Source organism: Penicillium malachiteum (genome assembly GCF_028827825.1).
Source record: "Penicillium malachiteum strain IBT 17515 chromosome Unknown utg000004l:1.0-4883003.0:1.0-4884900.0, whole genome shotgun sequence".
Taxonomy (NCBI): Eukaryota; Fungi; Ascomycota; class Eurotiomycetes; order Eurotiales; family Aspergillaceae; genus Penicillium; species Penicillium malachiteum.
Window position 1 is genome coordinate 3,764,380 of NW_026643097.1, and position 20,125 is coordinate 3,784,504.

Below are 20,125 nucleotides of genomic sequence, written 5' to 3' on the forward strand. Positions count from 1 at the left end.
GGAACTGGAAATACCTAAATGAACACATATACATTCAAATGTTGGGGCTCTCGAACTAAACCAGGATCACCGGAGCCGCAGGGTCACTTACTAAGGACACTCTAAGGACAATTCACCATATTATGCCCGACTCTACTAGTATTATCATGATGAAGTAGTATATGTACTAAACTCCATATTGTTGACAGTAATATAGAGATAGCTCTGGAAAAAAAAAAATACAATGTAGATGATTGATAGGGTGATATTGGGTATTATTCTTGTTTGCTCCTTGCTTTCATGGTTGACCGCTATCTATTCCAATAACCCGGCAGCCACAGTCGATCCCCCAGTGCGCAACACAACCCGAGTAGGTGCCTCGAGTGGGACAGCTGTATCCATCTCAACAACCACGCGTACCACCGTACCCGGAGACACAATCTTCGGTCGTTTCTTGATAGTTGCACCTGAGGCTTTATCCAGAGAAGCAACCAGCTTGCTAATCCGGGCGGGTACATGAAGACGACCACGGTGCACATCCACAAGCATAGGCATAAGGTGCTCAAATGCCAGGACCTTAGCGGTAAATGTAGTAATCGTAGGAATTGGCGACGATGAGCGACAGACGACATCACCGGAGCGCAAGTGAATAGGATCAATATTCGCCAGATTCAGTACCACATTCTGACCCGCTACAGCCCAATCATTCGGTTCTCCATCAACCTCGATACTGCGAATTAATGCCGACTCACCACTGGGCATGGTCAGGATTTGGTCGCCAACTTGTAAACTGCCTGCATCCAGACGACCCGAGATTGAAATCGGACTTTGAACACCACCACGGAAAACATCACCAATAGTCATTCGCAAGGGCTTATCGAGTGCGTGAGTGTAAGGCTCCGAGGTTTCCAGCTCTTCAATCAGAGTTCGTCCAGTGTACCATGAACCATGGGCGCCTTCACTGCGTCGGCTGATGTTGTCTCCCAGGACACCTGAACATGGCACGAAAGAGATATTTTTGGATTGAAAGCCTGCCGTGGTCAGGAAAGCTGAAATTTGTTGTTCGATCTCTTCGAAGCGGTCCTTGTCCCACTGAACAGTATCCATCTTGTTGACAGCCACCACGATCTTCTGAACTCCCATGCTGCGAACAAGCAAAGCATGCTCTTTAGTCTGGCCCTTGAGTCCCGACTCGAACTTTCCAACGCTAGAATCAATTACCAAGACTGCAAAGTCTGCCTGGCTAGCACCAGCAATCATGTTAGGCACAAAGTCACGATGACCCGGTGCGTCAACAATCGTAAAAGCAGTATTCTCGGTTTCGAACTTGTTTGTCGCAATATCAATCGTCACTCCCCGTGCACGCTCCTCAAAACCCTGATCCAATACCCATGCCAGGGCAAATGATCCCTTTCCAATCTTCTCCGCCTCTTTGCGATATCGGTCCAATGTTCGCTGGTCGATCGCACCTTGATCTGCCAACAACCGACCCATTAATGTACTCTTTCCGGCATCGACATGCCCTGTAAACTAGTTAGACAATGTATTCAATTTGACAAAGTTTCGAGGTAATCTCTCGCAGGAGGTATAGCAGATAACTCACCAATCACCACAAAATTCGCAGATCGCTTCCGTTTAGACTTGTTGTATTCAGCAAGGACATCCAAGTTCTTGCTTTTGACAGTAACTTTCTCCTCGACTGAGAGCTTGTTCATCCCACCGGCAAGATCAGCTTGGCCTTTCTTGCTGGCATCCTTCGCGGCACCGGCCTTCGACTTCGACTTCATCCCTGCATTGTATTAGGAAATTTGTTTTATTCCTTTTTGCGGAGCGCCAAACCTTGAGATGCGCTTTGAGCTTTGAGTATGACATCGTCGGGGCTAGGGCCTGAAAAGTCAAAATGTTCAGTATGGTGTCCATAAATTTCATCAAAGTTCACAATCATCGGTCGTCCTTGGTTTGGCTCGGTGATTTTTGGTCTGGTTTCTTTGCCAATAAGAGCCGTGGCGAAGACAGAACATGGCGCTCGTAGATCAGCCTTTGGCGGAGGCCCCAGGTCGACTTGTTTGATAGTCGTCTCCTCAACCCGTGCAGGCGCAGGTGACTCTGAAGGGGCTGGGGAGGGAGCTGAAGATACTGCAGGCGATGGCTTTCCCAGTCGCCGTAAGCCTGCGAGGCCTTCAGTGGGCTTAGGAGATCTGCTACTCGCCGCAAGCCTCTCTTGTAACGAAAGCTTTGGCTTATCTGCAGGTGCAGTTTCAGGTTGCGAAGCCGACGACTCCGATGCAGGGGTGCTCTGTCCGCTCGCTTTCGCTTTTCGTGCAGCAGCCAACGCAGCAAGTTTAGAGCCCTTCTTGGCTTCCGGTGCACCACCCAAAAGCCCAAGTCGAGGATAAAGTGGTTCCACTAGGATCTCGGCTTTGCGGTGGGCAGGGACATTGAGCCAGGGACAATCGCGGAAGAATTCAGCCGCCGAGAAATGGGAGGTTGGACGAGGCGCAGTCGCTGGATATACCGGCACTGGGAGACCTGTTAGAATATTTTCCCACACTTCGATGAGTTAGTTGCCAAGCTCTGAGCAATTCAAATCAAACTTTTAGAACAAAACTTAGGAGCAGACTATAACCCACCCTCTTTGATACATTGATCATATAATAATATCCACATCCGACTCTGAAGCTGACAAGCCACTTGTTCTTCCGAGCCCAGCCACAACACCACCGAGAAAACCAGGATATTCCAATGATTTTAGAGCTTACCTTGCACCTTAGTCTTTAATGCAGAAGCTGTTGCTTGTTCCTTCTGAGCTTCCTTCTCTTTTTTGCCTTTATATTTAGGCAGCGGTCAGTGAGTAATTCTTGTTTGGCAGCGCAACATGACTCAAAAAGTCGTGTAGGGAGCTCAGGAAGTTTTCCAATTACCTCTTAAGTAGTTGACGGTCTTTTCCACGTCGTTGTAGTAATGCCATAACGCCTCTTGGATCTCCTCTTTCGAGGCAGTCACAGATGGTTGTCCCGTCCGAAGATGCGACGAAACCTCATGTGTGCACCGCTTCAGGTGCTCCTGCTCTTCGGGATCAGGCGAATCGTAGCCATCGTCATCATAGAAGTCATCGTCTTCATAACCAACGTTCTTCACGCGGTTCTTAGACATTGGATCGGTGTTGGATCGGTGGTATTTGAGATTGTGGTGGGGACGGCGGGGTAGGTACTAGGGGAGGTCAAAGGAGGGTGTTTTCGTTTCGTCCGTGGTTGAAAGAAAAAGGACGACAGGCTTGAATCAGGAAATCTATTTCCAGATCCCTGAAAGACAGAAGGGGACAAAAAGAATCGTGAATGGAGAAAATAGAGAGATGTTCAGAAAAGACGAAAGTCGTGTTGGCGGGAATCAGGGATCCACGTCATTCCCCACTATGTGCGGAAATACCAGTTGACCGCTGCCTTCTCAGAGTGAGCTCCAAGGTATACCGTATTGAGACGCTTTGGGGTATGCATGGCGTATTCAATTTGGTGAATTGCTGCGTAAATGTGAGACGCTATACAAGTGCTAAATTTATATAGTAACTACGGACGAATAATACGTCGCAAGTAAGTAATTAGGTCAAGATGTGCACGTGCAGATAGTACATATGAGACGGAATCCGCCTGAAATATCATGCAAATCCTTTAATGTAGAACATTCATCGGCCATCTTCCTGCACTCTGAATATGTGAATACACATGCATCAGAGCAAATCAAAAACAAAAGTGTGTGGCTCTTTTTTTGACTCTCCCCCTCCTTCTTTGCTATTTCTTATTCATCGCTACTGCGCATGCCACTGGCATTGGTTACTGCTACTCAGGCACGAAATGTACCCATAATTAGACTACACGACGAATTCTTTTGGAGAACATTGATGTTTCAAGTTAAATGTATTTCCATGCTATGGAGAGAAGGAAAGGCTTAATCTGACATCATGCAGACATCGTAATCAAAAGCAAAGAACAACCTAGCGCAAGGGACTCCCACCGAAGAAATCCGCCGCACCAGGTCCGGAGAAGCTAGTATTACTTGGTGTGAGAGCGATCGATCGACGGAAAGCCTGGCGTGGGGTAGTTGGGGCGCTTGGAGGTGCGGTATTGGCTGTGCTAGTATTTGTTGTAGCAACAGCTGGTGTGGATGCACCAGCATCGGGAGTAGAGGGGGTATTGCGGCCGCTGTTATTCTGCATGGTAACAGCAGTGCCGGGGCGGGAGAGAACAGTGGCTACAGAGCCGCCATTCTTGGGTGGTGGGCGGAATCCATGCTTGGAACCTTCGCGGAAGATTTCTTCCAGCATTTGGGCAGCAACACCTGCGTCTTCGAATTCTTGGAATTTTTTCCAGAGACGCATGGCCATGCGTGCATCCTCGATTGAATCGTGGCCTTGCACGGTATCTGGGTTTGGTTCTTCTTGGATGTACTCCTTGAACACGGCCCAGGCGAGATAACGCAAGCTAAGACGGCGGTTTTTGCTAGGATGGAAAAAGAGATACTGTGTATCGACGGTCTGAGACTTCGGTACCTGGATGTTGATTTTCCGGAAATCCGAGGCCAGACCATGACCCACGAACACACAGCCAAGGTTAAGAAGTAGCCACAGCTTCTTGTAAGCGGCTTTGAGTGGTACGAGGTTGTGCTCACTTGTTCTTGGGTCCAGGTCGCCTGGCTTGATACCAGAGTACTGGGTGACATAGTCGACGATCGGCTCCCGGATGGTGATGTAGTCATCGATGAAAGGGACACCTTCCTTGATACCCGAACCACGCAGTACGGAAACTCGAGCAAGACCACTTTTGTTAGGTCGAACCATTTCCTGTGATCCGTCGGCTTTCACATCGATCTCCGCTTTCTCGAGATCGACAAATTCAGTATCCAATGCCACGGGGGTTCCAGTTTGCGGCTTCTCGTCCTCAGCCAGAGCTTGACAAGACTCAACTTGATGGCCACCATTCAGAGACCACTCGCGGAAAAGCAAAGTGGTATCCAGGTTCTTCTTCCATGAGTCATCGACGGCGTGGCGAGCATCGCGTACCTGGAAAGCCAGCACACATGGCAGCTTCCACGGCTGTGTAAATCGCAATGCCTCATCGCGATCCACTTCTGTGACCAAGAAGTCATTGAAGAGGTGCCATTTGCTCTGTTCTTGTTGCTCTCGGTCCGAAATCGATACATTAACAAAAGACACTAAATGCGGCTTTTGGTGCTCGGGGACATCGATCTCCGAAACAAGTCCAACGAGATCATAAATGATCAAACCGGGGGTATTGTTCTGAATGCGGAGTCGGAGATCTTCACCTTCAAAGCACATCACTTGGCCATTGTCAATGACAATACCAATTGAGTCGGGTAGCCACCCAGGGGTAGACCAGAGACGACGACAGGGTGCATTGTTTGCAACTGCGGCGTTCAACATCAACACAAGAGGCATTCTGCGGATTGTTTTCCGGATAATGACCTGCTGGTAGCGACGGCAGTAATTACACCATCCTCGGTTTGTTGTTTCGCGTTCAATGCTTGCCCGCAAGATATTTGAGAATCGGAAGGCCGGATTGCGTCGAGAGTTCTTCACATTAGGATTAGGATCCATGTTCGGGTACAAAAGTTCATTGGCCAGAGAGTTCCCTGGTCGTACTGTCTCATTTTGACAGAACATGCATCGAATGGATTCAGAAGCAATCGTCGCAAGCCGCTGCTCCAGCTCCTCTGAGCTAGGCTGTATCGTGCGGAAATCATGTGCTATCTGTGTCAAGAAGAACCGATTCACGGCTTGGATCGCGGTAGACAAAGACTTGTTGGTAAGGTTCTCTTCGAGAAGTCCGAGATTTGAAGCCTCGCGAAAGCTACTGAATGTTTTCAGCAGATTGGTCGCCTGGCAGTTCTGGCCGTTGGCTTTCTCCAGCATGTCGAAAAGGTATCCAAGTTCACATAGCAAACAGTTCTCGAAGATGCAGGATCCGGCCGCATGTTGAAGGGCAAGGTTTCGGAAAAGAGGGATGAACTTGAATAGTTGAAGGAGGGAGTTGGTGAAGGAGTTGGAGATGTGAGTTTCGAGGCCAGAAAATTGGGTCTTATTGTAGAAGCTAATTTATTGTCAGCAAATTGAAATTCTGTATAACAAAGATTATAAAAGAATATTCTTACCGGAAGTCAAAGTCGTCAACACCAAACCGACTGTACTTGATTTCGACATTGCTGTATTTCAGGAGAGGATCGTCGTCACTTTCACCATTGATCTTGGCACCGGCGAGTGCCTCAGCTGCATCGGTGATAGAGCTCTCAGACTTGGATTTGCTGTGATCGCGGGCCTTTTCACTCAAGAATTTAGGGGCAATGAGAGCCGGTTCCGCTGTAGTCAGAGCGCGAGTATTCTCAACCTGGTATCGACGCGTCTTCCGAGGATTGGGGGCGTGGTGACCTACTTCTGCCGGGCGAAGATATGGAAGCAAGGATTGGTCCAGAAGTGCAGGGGGGCTGCCAACCTCGAACATGAGATGGCTAGGCCATGCGGAGAAAAGGCGGTCATGATAATAGGGCATTCCAACCATATTCAACGGGGTTTCAGGCGACCAGTCAATCGGTGGTGGTCGTGTGGGTACATCTGCAAACTCAGGCTCTTTGCTTAGCTCGTTGAAGTGGATCTTTGACGGTGACCCCCAGAGGTGAATGGAACACTCTGCATCGTTGATGGCCAAGGCTTCTCCTGATGGCGAAAGCTCGAGACCAAGCATCAGAGAAACATTAGCCTGTCGCAAATTGACGGCATTGGGATTCATAAGATCCACAACTTGGAGCTGCCCAGTTTGTGATGCCACAAAACTTGTTGTGTGCAACTTTGGGTGCATCCGCACATAGGCGGCCCCAGCATGAAAAGGAATGGGAGGTAATGGGGACAATGTTTTGAGATCATAGACATTTGCCAATGGGTCAACAATCGGAGAGCCAAGTTGTCGGACGGAAAAGCCACAGGTTACCAGTAAATCGTTCCGCGCGTCCATGTCATTAATGGCAGTGCCATGGGCCTTCCATGATTTGACAACACTAAAGTCCGCAAGGCTAAGGGCGTTTACGGATCCCGAATCTGTAGCGGCACAGAGATACCGACTCTTCTTCATAATCGTGTAGTCATGTTCAGTCGGCAACTTGTCGACGATAACTCCCTTGTCAATGTCAATGGTGAACATGACTCGCTGGCATCCTGCAACAAGAATTCGATTCGTCTGTGCCGTGAAACTCATGCAGCGAAGATCAACCATCTCATCATGCGAGATGTGCCACTGCGTCAAACCGCGTCGAGTAATCATATGCACGCTCTTCGAAGACAAGGAGATCACACCACGGTCGTGAAAGATAATTTGCCGAACCATACCTTCAGCGACAGGATGCGCACGCACTGAGGTGTATCGCTGGAGTTCGGGACCATAGAAAGAAGTGACACGGCCCTAATTTAGAAAAGAAGAAAAAAAACACAATCAGCCCAGTGCTCTTTCTCAAAAGTAAATTCAAACCAAACATTGAATTCAAAGGCACATATTTGTACTCACATATTCATTTCCCGTCCATAAGAGCTCCATTACATCGTCAAATGCAACAGCAGTCGCATTTGTGGGCATCCCATGCGCGCTCGGCGGCGGCATGGGGATACGCGACAGCTCATCCCAATCTGCTTCCATGATGACGGCCTAAAGCCGGGCAAGCGTCCAGATGATACCAAATTTAGAAACTGCCGTTGAAATTGTTGTTTTTTTCTTTGATTAATTCAGCAGATATGCCCTTCACCCTTGTGGCAATGCGGCAGGGCCGGGCATCGCCTGCGAGGGGAGGACGCGATTGCGGGGAATCAATCTATTGGGCAGCAGATTCGGGATGATATTCGGTAGTATGATCTGAGGTTATCGTGATCGAAAGAGTGTAGATTCAACACCACGTGGTTGTGTGAAGGGTTGCGTCTGATGTTAACTCCAGCTCAGAGATGACACCTCCGCAATCGGGAACAACAGCAAGCTTGTTGTCGTCCACGGGTATGGTGCTGTAGGGTTCGAGGACTGAGGTGTCGAGCTTGTCACGTGGTGATTGATGATAACGTTGTGACTTTGTGAAGCCGTTGATGGTCACATGACTACTTATTTTAGCCTGAGGTGTCAGGTCACGTGGCGATTGATGTAAACCTTAACTGGCACGTTTGACCGCTTTGTCCCTTCGCGTGGAAATGAGATCTGAGAGCGTGTGTTTTAGTGTTGAAGTAGGAAGGTAACAAAAGTTGCTCTATCAAATTTTAACCTGAAAGCCTTAAGTCTACATACTGGGTTTCACTTGAAGGACACCTAGAATTACCAGTACAAAGTTTGTAAGTGAATAAATATTTCAGTGAATTCATCGCATTGAGAATGGATTGAGGTATAAGAGACTATTTACTGAAAACATACAACATGGACCAAGGGTAAATGAGCGGTTAAATGTAGTCAACAGGGAACGGCCTAGCAAGGAGGAAACAACAAGCATCCAAAGCATGCAAGGAATATCAATCAGTCCACTGATTTATCAACCCCCGTTCAAGCAACCCAAAAACTAAGATCATCTGTAGAAAGAAGCAGGATTCGATGTAGACACGCCGCCTTGGGGAGCCTGGTATGGCTGGTACTCTCCAGCAGCGGGTGCAGAAGTCGTGGGATTAAAGGCAGTGTACTGGGCAGGGGGCTGTGCTGATGGGGGTTGATGAGGAGCTGGAGAATTGGGGTAGGGGGGATGCTGGGTTTGTTGCTGGGGTGGGTATTGAGATGCAGGTGGCACCTGTTGAGCTGAGTCTTCGTAGACCGATGGGGAGTATTCCTGTCCTTGCGATTGCTGCGCCTGTGGATATTGCTGGTGACTAGCTGGAGGTACCTGGCCGTTAGGAGGGTAGCCAGGACGCTGTCCGGTCGGGTGCTCCACGGGCGAGTCGTATACAGAAGTTCCTAGCTCCTGTGGGTGATCGTATGTAGATTGAGGACGGTGGTGCACGGGTTGGTAAGGGTCAGACTGTGGTGCCTGTTGCGGTGTCGGTTGTTGCTGAGGTGGCACTCCTCCGGCAAACTGGGCTCGAGCATCGGGAGAATGAGATGCAGGGCGATACGGCATGGTCTGCTCCGCACCAGCGGCACCGTAGTAGGCATTTGGCTGCGATTGTTGGGGCTGAGAATCTATTCATATTGGTTAAAATACTTCAGTCATGATAGTAGTAAGCTATGGAATCCAACTAACCTTGAGGCCGAGGGCTAAGGTATCGCTGATCTGGCTGTGCAGGGTATGCAGCCGGGCCACCGGGGGCAGCACCTGGATAACCATACTGCGGCTGGCCAGGTCTTCCATAAGGCTGTGCCGGCTGTGTCATAGAAGCCTCCAGCAGTGACTCGTAGTCGCGGCGGGCCTTAATAAACTTTTCGTTGAGCTGGGTGAATTCATCTGAAAAGAGGTGAAAAGAATGAGCATCAGTACAAATTTTGAACTCAACCCAGGAATATACTGACCTTTCTTCTGTGAGTACTTTCCAATCAATTCAATGAGCTTTGGCCGGATAGCAAGGGTGGAATGATAAAGAGTTGTAATCTCTTCATTCTCCTGGACATTAAGGTCGGAGCTTCGGGTGCTTAGCAATGTCAAAAGTTTCTCAACGTTTTTAATCTGGCCAAAGACGTCGCCTTCCATTTGGGCTTCACGCTGCAACTCCTCAACTGTTGGATCCGATAGTTTCTCAACATAGTTAAGAGGGAAGATTCCGGTTTGCCCTCTCAAGGAACCCTTCCACCAATCTTTATAGACGGATTCCAGGACAGCGATGATATCACCCTTGCGGAATTGAAGCTCGCCAGGCTCGGAAGGTTGGAAGTCGAAGAGAGCTCGGACGCGCGATACAGTAGCGGCTGAGGTACCTGATGGGACAGGGCCAGAGGCCGCAGCCTGAAGCTCAGCTGCAGGGGTGCTCGTTTCAGGTCTAGGCGCTGCGGCCACGGCCGCGGCTGCAGCCGCCGCAGATGGCCCAGCCTGGGCTGTAGGAATTGGGGGGAGCTTTATCCTTAACAGAGAGAGCCAGAGCCATCTGCAATTCTTCTTCCTCCTTCTGCCGGTCGATGTCCGTGATCGCACTTTTGACAGGCTTAGATGGGGGCTGCAGATTAGGGTCTACAAAAGAGTTAGCTGGGTTCGACGTAGTCTCGATCAATTTCATGTCTTACTCTGAGACTTCAGCTTCATATACGCTTGTTCCATGATCCCAAAATCAGGGTTCGATGAGAACATCTCAGTCCACTCCTCCATGCGCTCCAAGATCTTAGACTTGACTTGTTGATGCGTGTTCTACCGACACCCCCAAGATTAGCAAAGTATACCACACCCCCATGACATCGAAAATGTCTTACTCGGTCATTTGTCAGGCGCAAAAGCGCATCTGTAAAGCTCCTCGATGCCAACTCGCGATGGATTTTAGGGCCACAATTCTGAGAGAGGGCATTACCCAGCTGAAATATTCAAGTCAGTATAACACACCAAACCACGAAGTTTGTCAAAGGCAAGTATATGCATTTTGCGCACCTCAAGAGTATAAAGTTGCACATTGGCATTTCTATGCGCCAGTCTCTTAATCATGGCAGCAACCGCCTCCTTTGCGCTATTCATCGGACAAGAAAATTAGCATACGGCCTCCTCACTCAGGCAGTTCTCACTTCCAACACAATTATTCACGTACCCTGATTCCTCAGCACCAACTTTATCACAGACATCCTAAATCGCAAAAGATCATCATCAGCTTCGTATGTCCCATGCTCGCTGAGTCGCACTCGGCGCGATATTGAAACCACGCACCAGAATGTATTCCCAGTTCTCGGAGGTCAAGTTCTCGTCCGTCGCCTTGGCTAAATAATGAAGTTCATGTCAGTAATCTATCCTCACTGGTGTGCATTCCCGCAACCCCATACTCCTATTATCATGTCTTCACGGTCCTCATAGACCACCCAGGTAAAAGAAAAGCGAAGTAAGGTTGTAATGAGGATATAAACGTACCGACCGCATCATCGAAAGCATTCTGCTGTGCGCGAAACATCGCTACTATCCTAGCCCGGAAAAGGGCAAGCCGTAACGAGAAGGAGGGAAGTTGGGCACCGGTTCTGGGCCTTGGGTCGAACTGCTGTCAGGGGTTGCACCTAGAGGGCCAAGGAATACGTGTATCGTATCTGCGCAGAACGAATGCAGCTTGAAGTTTCGGTGCAGGTGATGTGGAACGTGCAAATAGTGTTCCGCGGGTCCTGCGAATGGCTGGTCGAGCGCTCGATGCGGGGAGTTGGTTTGTGTTAACTTGCGAATTAACTGCGAGTCGGGTTGACGTGAAGAGAACAGAGTTGGGAAGTGAGGAGGGGATTCGGAATAACTAGATGTTTGCTATTTCCAATATCTCTTCCAAGTTCAGGTTCTGGACTGGTGAGTTGAGTAGAAATGGCCTCTAGGTTGCCAATGTTGTGTCCTGGAGGCGGTAGTGGTTCCTGAGTCAGCAATGACGATGGTGCCCGGGCACTGGCAGGTGGAGAGCTCCAGGTGTGGAGCTCAGACAAAATAGCCCTGTAGTAGGGATGATTATTTTAAGATTTTACAGAAAAATAGATCTAGTAGTGCATGTGCAGTAGGTGCAATGAAAATTTGAAATCTGCATTTGTTGCTAATACATAGCATGGAGTACCACTAGCAGTGGCACCTGGCAGGCTCCGGCTTTTTTACACTTCTGATTTGCCTGTTGACTTGTGGCTGAGTATATATACCCCCACTACTCCGTCCCAAAAAATGCGTATGTGCGAACACTTTGAAGTACATGGATACTACTAGTAGTATATAGTAGGAGCCACCTGGGCATTGCTTGATATCACACCAACAAACCTTGAAAATTAGAAATGATTAAGGGCCAGGAATACTAGGGTCCTATGTTAATTCAAAACCCGTGGACGCTGCCACCTGCTATTACACAGTAGCACAAATTCCAAGATGCCCAGGTGGCTTCATCAATTCCAAGGTTGATTATTCGAGTCCACGGGTCCTTAGATACACATAAGCGTCAAAGACTCGGAGCTTGAATATTTGAATAATTTTGTGATATTTGGCATTACTTAAGTGCTAGTACACATGTACTGAGAAATACATGATATTGAATGAACTCAGCAGTAGTTCCAGCAACACTTGAAGAGCTTCAAAGTGACACATGAGATAAATCAAATACAACGCTTCCAGCTCCAAGTACTTGACTTAAACGCAAATTGAAAAGGCTATGTAGCAGAATCTTCAATATACGCCTTCAATAAAATCCTAGGTATGGCTTGAATACAAAACCACTGGCAAATGTCATATGGCGGTACCTAGGTATAATTTTAAAAACCCACGAGGCTGAAAAACAAATATAAGACAGTGAGAGGAAAACTGGGAGTCGCGCCCAAAATACCACATAAGACCAGATTGAGATACTATAAGGGATGGAGTTCAAATGTTGGAAAGCAGTGGTAAGACACGGGACACGCACGTGCCTTTGCATAAACTAAGATCCAAAGGAAATACACCAGGGAGGAGAGGGGGGAAATAAGGTCGGAGTCCAAAAAAGGCTTGCGAGATCAGATCATTTTCATCACAAAGGGATGTTCATCAAGAAATAAAAGGTTAAACAAAATCGGTATAGGAACGGGACTACGACACGATAGGCGGGTCGGTATGGGATCTAGAAGAAGCATCGAGTGATGTGAGGGGTATCTGAACGAGACGGAAATAGTGATCAAGAAAAAGGGATCAAGAAAAGAAGTGGGAAGAACTGAACCAGCGGGGGACTAAGATATAAATATCTTAAGGGCTAGTCTTCTGTGCCTTCTCCTGGGCACGGCTATGGCGAGCTGCCTTGACCAGAGGGGCGAGGTGCGACAATGGTGAGCAGATAGACATGAATGGGTGCTAGAAGGAGGTTAATCGCTGTAAATAATGGACTGGGGAAGTAAAATTACATACCTTAAGGAGGTCGTGAGCAGAAGCTCGCTTCTCCGGGTCCACCTTGAGGGCAAGGTGTAGGAAGTCCCGGAACGTTGATGACAAGTTATGCTCATCTTTGATGGTGGGGGTACCATTTGTGGCGATTAAGTATAGAGCGCGAAGCGGCGACTCCGTCAAGTATGGTGGCTCGCCATCGATCATCTCAATAGCCATAATACCCAGACTCCAGATATCAACCTTGCGACCGTATTCCTTGCGGGTGACAACTTCAGGGGCCATCCAGTATGGTGTTCCGACCATGGTGTTGCGCTTATTTTGAGAGTCGTTGATTTGGGCACAGAAACCGAAATCGGCTGCAAAATGGTTAGTTTTGTGCTTTAATTTGGGACATCGGAAGAAGTAGAATTTGGAAAAAAGAGACAGCTCAAGGGACACTCACTCAGCTTAATGTTACCATCCAATGAGAGAAGGATGTTATCAGATTTGATATCACGATGAATAACACCCTTGGAGTGCAAGTGCTGAAGTCCGCCGAGTGTCTATTTTAAGCATGTCAGCATTTGAAAACAAAGAAACAGGATGAGACTGCATCGGTAAGATAGTATAAAAGAACTTACCTCTCGGCAAACGGCTGCAATTTGACCCTCACTCATGATGTTAAATGTGACCACGTCTGTAAGACTGCCTCCCTCCATATACTCCATGACAACCCATAAATCGAGACCGTGAAGGAAACTCTCTAGGAAATTGACAATATTCCTGTGCTTACTGTCCTTCATAACCAGAATCTCGTTGATGATCAAGTCTTTCTTAGGTTGAAGGTCCAAGTTCATCTGCTTGATGGCCACACAGTTGTTGGTCCCATTTTCATAGGCGGTAAAAACACCACCGGAAGCACCTTGACCGATCTTGTTGAGGTTGTAATATATCTGGGTGGGATCGCCCGGGTGACATATACTCAACAAGCGCTGTCGTACGTCCATGAGGTTGCTTTGGCGCTTAGGCTGACGAGGTCGAGCGGCAGGGGGTGCCCGGGCTACTGATGCCTCGGCTGAGATTGGAGGAATATTCGTCGCAATCGGGGCCACTTGAGGGTGCTGCTGGGCTTGGAGCTGCTGTTGTTGCTGTTGAGCCTGGAGCTGTTGCCGATGAGCTTGGGCCTGTAACTCTTGTTCGTGCAGTTGTTGCTGCAATTGTTGTTGTTGCAGCTGTTGCTGTTGTTGTTGTTGCTGCTGCTGCTGCTGCTGCTGACGGCTCCGGTCTAGTTGTTTAGATGCGATCGCTTGCTGGGCCGCAGCCATAATCTGTTCCTGCTGTCGTTGATACTGGGTCGGATTGGCAACAGTCGCTGACTTCGGGGTCGGTGTGCCATTGCGAGAGCTGATAGGTGTACGCTGGTCCGTGGATAACGGTTGAGTCTCGGGGATTGGCGGGGTGCCGGGTCCATAGGTATCTGGCGATCGCTGGGAGGCGATTCCCTGCGATATGGGAGGCTGCGGTGGTGGCCTTGCTGGAATCATGCTGGGAGGCTTGGGAGGTGCGCGATGCGGTACCAGGCTTCCCAAGGGCGGAGACATGGGCACGGTAGCCATGGGAGCTGGTGAAGGTGCGCTAGGAGGTCCACGAGGGACGGGTGGGGGTGACCGAGGATTCTCAAAACTACCTTCGTGATTCTGGGGAAAGCGTGGACTTCCGGGCGGAGAGGACGCTGGTTCGTTGTTCTTGCTGGCATATGCGTTGTCAAACTTGTGCCACACTTCATCGTCATCGCCACGGGTATTTTTCTCGTAAAATCGCATGATATCCATCATGGTCTGCGGGTGCTCCTCCTGTTCCTTCTTCGAAATACCATTCTCCTGCAATAGTCGCTGCCATTCCTTAGGCAAGCCTGTGAACTGGCCGGTCTGGTTGTCATAGCCGACGTGGGTGACATGAACAGGGTTCTCCGGGGCGGAGATCTTGATATTGCGAGGGGAACCCAGCATACTATTGACGAAGCTGGAGAAGCTGGCCTTCTTACTCCTCCCACGGGTGGGAATATTGCTTCCATTGCTCGCACCTGCCTCATCCGAATACCGCTTAGAGGTCTGGGCCCGCTCGGTATCCCGGTGTGCGAAGGAATCCATTCGAGAGGGTAAAGTGGTGAAACTGGCGGATTGTCTGAGAATTGAACGATGGCGGGTATCTGGACTAGAGTGCTGGGACCGTATTGGTGGGGGTTGATGGGATGGCGATGAGGCGTCTGTTTCAGTATTCTCATCCAAGGCACTCAGCATGCCCCGCGTCTCGTAGGGAGTACTACCCGTAGTATTTAATTCATCCGGGCTGTGCTGGTCATAGGAGAATCGATTTTGGCGTGATCGAGAACTGTAGTTGGGGAAATATGAGGGATCGGTATGACCGGACGACTGACTGTCGCTATGCTGATCCGGTGACGAAGTAGAGGAGCCGTAGACGGCAGCGGCGTTGGATCGTGAGCGGGTGTGCTCGTGAGTACCGTTAGGAGAGGTGCGTGGATAGACGGGGGCGGAGGGATGACGTTTGAGGGAAGTTGCGCTTTGATGACTCCGAAGAATGCGCGAACTGAAGCTAGGGGGATCCTTCTGCAGTTTGCTCGATGGTCGACGGAATTTCAATGATAACCTTTCACTCATGATGGGCAAAAGAGTGTGTCTCTCTCCACGAGACACGGATTGGAATTGGGCCGAGGGGTCAGGAGAATTTTCCAACCAGCCAATTCGCAGAGAATTTGGCGCCCGAGGATGTACCACGGGAGGATCAGCAATGTCGTTCTCTCTGTCTCTCCCCCCTCTCTCTCTCTCTCTCTCTGACTTGTGGGTCTCCTCTTTTTAGAAATTGGGAACCCGGGTACAACTTTCGAGTATAACTTTGGTTCGTATGATATTGAAGTCTTTCTTGTAAAAAGGAGAATCAAATGGGATGATCAAGAGAAACAAGGTCCGTGAGAGACAGAGAAGGGGGGGAAGGTATTAACAGCCAATGAAGAGCAAATCACACGTGGAGAGGGAAGGGAAAAGGAGTCGAGTGGCTGGGTTTTCCAACGGATGACGCGGGGACCCGTATATATTATCTCTATCAGGGTACTTTAAAAGGACGCTAAAAGGTGATTGAATTGTTCTATCTGATTTCCCCCGTTTTTTCCCATCTTTTCATGTTCAAATGTTTGTTTGATAGTGCCCGAGTCTACGGGGTAGAAGAGTGTACAGTATACTACGGAGTTGACATTGCGCTAATCAATTGGACTTGAAGCGCTCTTCCCCCTATATCTCTTCACCCAATGTACAAATGTTCTCTCCTATAATTATTGATATTTTCTTTTTTATTATATTTCAATTCTTTTTTTTTCTCCTTCATCCCTTCAGCAGGTTCATCCCGCCCTGTTCGGGTAGTTAGCCCCAACAAATTCGTCATCTTACTTGGTAAAATCCATGGTCGATCAATCTAATATGGATCTGTCATTAGCGGCTCAACGTCTGACGGGGTTTCGGTTACGCGCCGTCAGCCTTGAACTATCCGAAACATAACATCTAACACTTGGGAGTAGTTCATTCTACAAAAATATTCCATGCAAAGGTGATTTGACTCGGGCAGAAACCATGCACTGTGTTGTCTTGGCAGGCCCTCCACTAAGCCTCGGTCTCCACTGTGGCATGCGGGAAATGAGAAAATGAGAAAAAAAGGGTCAAAGAGAAATGAAAGTCAATTCAAAGCGAGCCGCTGATAGGGAGTCTAGACATCTATGACCATCAATCTATCTCATACATGAAACTATGGATCCGCGAAAGCTCCCAGTGACCGGTCACGTGGATCCCTGTCTTTGCTTCTGTCTCTGTGCTAAGGCCTCCACCCGCACATCGATTTTCTTAAATGACCAACTCTCAAATCCAGGAGGGTAGACAAACGGTCTCAGATCAAATCGATGATCATCCGGGCTGTAACTTTCCGCGTGGTAGGCAGGGGTGGCAACGGTCTGCTTATGACGGTTAATCTGATAGAAGTGAAAGAATAATTTCACTTTCCGAGCAATCTCGGCCGGGCTAAGTTTCCCTTCTCCCTCACCACCCCACTCATCCAGGAGACGGAGGAACATTCCATATGGTCCAAGATGATCCACTTTGCGCAGGTATCCAAAGCGAGAAAGTTCTGCGTAGGTCATCTGCATGTCCACCTCGTCGCTTTGCACGTAGTTCGCCGTAATAGGCTCCAGTTCTGCCGTCGGGATGGCGTCTAGGAAATCGACCAGGATTGGCATATCGAAATCCTTCGAGGCCCAACCAATAAATCTTTTCAAATCGACCTTACTGATCGAACCAATGGGGTTGATGTCAGCGGAAGAGCCTAGTACGGGAAAGATGTCAGCAGTCTAGATCTGTAAGCACATTAAATCGCCCCCAAGAAGAAGTCACATACAGTCGTATTTGGTCAGATCTATTATAAAGTCATGGGGATTAGCATATGACTTTGAATACCGATATCGAAGAAAGACTCACATCCACGAAGACATTCATCAACATTGGAACTTCCAAGCACCAGCAAAGAGCCGCCTTTGGGCCGTCCTCGAACTTCACACAATTCCTGAGCAAAATAGTAAGCAAGAACCATGCGCGATCGTGCCTGAATATTCTGCAGAGCAAGATTGGATGTTTGAGAGCCACCATGGACTATCAGGAGACAGATTAGCGTGATTCACCCTATGATCCAGATTTACCAGCTGAGCTTCAAGCTGCAGACTTACCCTTGAACTTTGGCGTAAAGCCCGTAGCCTGGGTGAGAATGTTCTTTGTAGAGTGGAACATATCATCAATATTGACATCAGTATGATACGAACCGATACGCTCAGAGAGTGCCTTCGAGCGGTCCCGTGTTTCCTTGCTGCTCTGGTTCTCCATTCCCATGTAACAGGTGCAGAAAATTTGGTTACACAACTCCTCGGCTGTCTCAGGCAACTTTTCCGAGTACGCTGCAATACGTTTGACATCGGCGATCACCTCTTCATTACCATCTTTGATTGCGGCAATGACCAGGCGACACATGGAGTAGACGATTGTAGCGGTAGCACAACTATCAATTCCGCCAGACAGTGGGACAAAGAATCCAGCGGCCTTCGAGCGACGGAGGTAATCCCAAAGCCAACAGGCAGGTCCAAGAGCAATTTCCTCCTCCGGGAGATGGTAGCGGGCTGGTCGGGCAGCAGTAGGTCCAAGACCGAGATCAAGATTCTCGTGGGAGAGGGAGAAGTCAACCTCAATACGCTGGTATTCCGGCGCTGCCACTGCCTGCATTCCACGCGAAGGGGCAAATCGATAAGCCCGGACTTTCTCCAAGTCAACAGTTGCAACAATGACCTCAACCTCATTTAGAGAGAATTGGCTCGATTGGCCGACGATATCGCCATTCACGAAGATCATAGCACATCCATCATAGTACAGCCGATCTCCATCACATCCCAGTTGGTTGGAGTACAAGTAGACGCCACCATTCTTACGAGTAGCTTCTTGAATGAGAGCAATTCGTTCATCTAGCTTGCGAAGAGAGTGGTGACTTCCACTACTGTTGGTGAAGATTTCAACACCATTCAGACCCCTAATTCATAAAATTAGCCCTAATGCGCACTGTCAGCCATAATGAGGTCATCTTACATATTGATGTGGGGACTATTAGGCGTGAATAGCTCCTCGCAGGTCTCCGCTGCCAGGCACGTGTCAATTGTCGAGAGAACAACATCACCGATCGGGACATGTCGACATCCCTGATGCTTCTGAATTTTCGGTGGGAGATAGTACTGCTCCACATGGCGAGGTCGATTCCATGGTGTGAAGAAACGCATCTCGCGGAAGTTTCCATCATTGGCAAGGTACAACTTTGGGCGAAGACATAGGATCTTCCCATCGAGGATGATGGCGCGGGCATTGTATCTGCAATTCCGATGGAGCAGAGGCAATCCTACATCAATCATGATCCCATGCAAAGTTTCATCAGTCAGGATGGAGTAGAGTGAGTCCCATGAGTGCTCATAGACTTCTGTCTCCAAGAAGTGATCCAAGCAGCCTATCGCAAAGTATTAGCATCATAGGTCATTGATGCGCAGTTGAGCTTATGATGGTTGTTTATGCTGGAAGACTTACCATAACCAGGGATTTCTAATTCAGGGCCAACGCGCAGAGTCGCACCGGCTTCCTTAGCTTTGATGATACTCTGCTTGATGCGTCTCAGATTTCCTTCAAAGTCCAGACTCCACTGGTTGAGCGCACAAGTCGCCAGTGTCACCAAGGGCGCCATCTTGTTGGTTCAATTGCCAACAGCTATCAAACCCCAAAAAAAGACAAATATCCGTCTCTGGCTTTTTCACCTGGATGTTGATAGATATCTGACTCACAGCACAGGTTCCAAGTGCACCGCACTGTCCCGCTCTGCTATCGGAAAGTTGGATGTGGGGCAGAGGGGCAACGTAAGCAAGTGATATCTCCGACGCTTTTTTTTTAATCAAGTGTCTTTTAATTGACAAATGAGAAAACGAATAAATGCCTATTTGTTTGCGAATATCGGTTAGGTTATACTGGTGAGAGTCATTAAGCAATCAAATGCTGTCTGCCTGAAAATGCAGGCATTGATTGTTTTTTCTTTTACCGCCACTTGCATCCAGATGTCTACATCTTCACTTCCCTAACCTTAGGTTGTCATGATTCAAGTCGTTGAAAATAATTATGGAGGTCAATATAGAACTTTGAGTCTTGTCAAAAGAATTGTGCTTCAATCACCACCAGTAGACTTTGGAATCCTTATCTTTCGCTCGGGTGTGGCTGTGCCAGTGTAGTGCTCTTCGACAGCAGCGAGTAGTTCCTCCACCAGTAACATTTGAAAATGACCGGTTTCTTTTTACTCTTTGAAGAATTGGTACTTTTATCACTGAGAATTACCATATAGTCTCTCATGCGGTCGGATAATACCATACTGAGGGACATCTTCCAAGTTCTTTGATCACTTCGGAGCTTATTATTGACTCTTCAATATGATATCGGTAATAGAGTCATGAGAACCCGGGAAGGGTTGGATTATCTGTACTAGTCAACGATGATACTATGTAGAACACCCAAGTGCTCATGATTTTATGATAATTTTG

The 20,125-nt window shown here is 48.4% G+C and overlaps 5 protein-coding genes across 5 annotated transcripts; all 5 read right to left on the reverse strand.

Annotated features, from left to right (window-relative positions):
- Window positions 1-294: 294 nt before the first annotated feature.
- N7483_009495 (putative translation elongation factor EF-1 subunit) lies at window positions 295-3,132 on the reverse strand (the record flags this gene model as incomplete). The annotated part of the gene is made up of 5 exons (XM_057092922.1): window positions 295-1,502; window positions 1,583-1,768; window positions 1,819-2,529; window positions 2,739-2,804; window positions 2,901-3,132. 5 exons carry the CDS (start codon window positions 3,130-3,132, stop codon window positions 295-297), a joined length of 2,403 nt encoding a protein of 800 aa, XP_056944096.1.
- An 835-nt stretch (window positions 3,133-3,967) lies between these two features.
- pan2n2 (poly(A)-specific ribonuclease) lies at window positions 3,968-7,670 on the reverse strand (the record flags this gene model as incomplete). The annotated part of the gene is made up of 3 exons (XM_057092923.1): window positions 3,968-6,080; window positions 6,142-7,439; window positions 7,542-7,670. 3 exons carry the CDS (start codon window positions 7,668-7,670, stop codon window positions 3,968-3,970), a joined length of 3,540 nt encoding a protein of 1,179 aa, XP_056944097.1.
- A 901-nt stretch (window positions 7,671-8,571) lies between these two features.
- N7483_009497 (ESCRT-0 subunit protein HSE1) lies at window positions 8,572-11,071 on the reverse strand (the record flags this gene model as incomplete). The annotated part of the gene is made up of 10 exons (XM_057092924.1): window positions 8,572-9,176; window positions 9,238-9,438; window positions 9,504-9,944; window positions 9,985-10,155; window positions 10,209-10,329; window positions 10,392-10,490; window positions 10,564-10,639; window positions 10,718-10,752; window positions 10,834-10,883; window positions 11,032-11,071. 10 exons carry the CDS (start codon window positions 11,069-11,071, stop codon window positions 8,572-8,574), a joined length of 1,839 nt encoding a protein of 612 aa, XP_056944098.1.
- Window positions 11,072-12,843: 1,772 nt separating this feature from the next.
- pakA (mitogen-activated protein kinase kinase kinase kinase STE20) lies at window positions 12,844-15,638 on the reverse strand (the record flags this gene model as incomplete). The annotated part of the gene is made up of 4 exons (XM_057092925.1): window positions 12,844-12,948; window positions 13,003-13,337; window positions 13,424-13,523; window positions 13,602-15,638. The coding sequence occupies 4 exons, from the start codon at window positions 15,636-15,638 to the stop codon at window positions 12,844-12,846; spliced, it is 2,577 nt and encodes an 858-aa protein (XP_056944099.1).
- Window positions 15,639-16,804: 1,166 nt separating this feature from the next.
- N7483_009499 (uncharacterized protein) lies at window positions 16,805-19,284 on the reverse strand (the record flags this gene model as incomplete). The annotated part of the gene is made up of 6 exons (XM_057092926.1): window positions 16,805-17,343; window positions 17,416-17,433; window positions 17,496-17,666; window positions 17,741-18,588; window positions 18,645-19,053; window positions 19,131-19,284. The coding sequence occupies 6 exons, from the start codon at window positions 19,282-19,284 to the stop codon at window positions 16,805-16,807; spliced, it is 2,139 nt and encodes a 712-aa protein (XP_056944100.1).
- Between the last annotated feature and the right edge of the window lie 841 nt (window positions 19,285-20,125).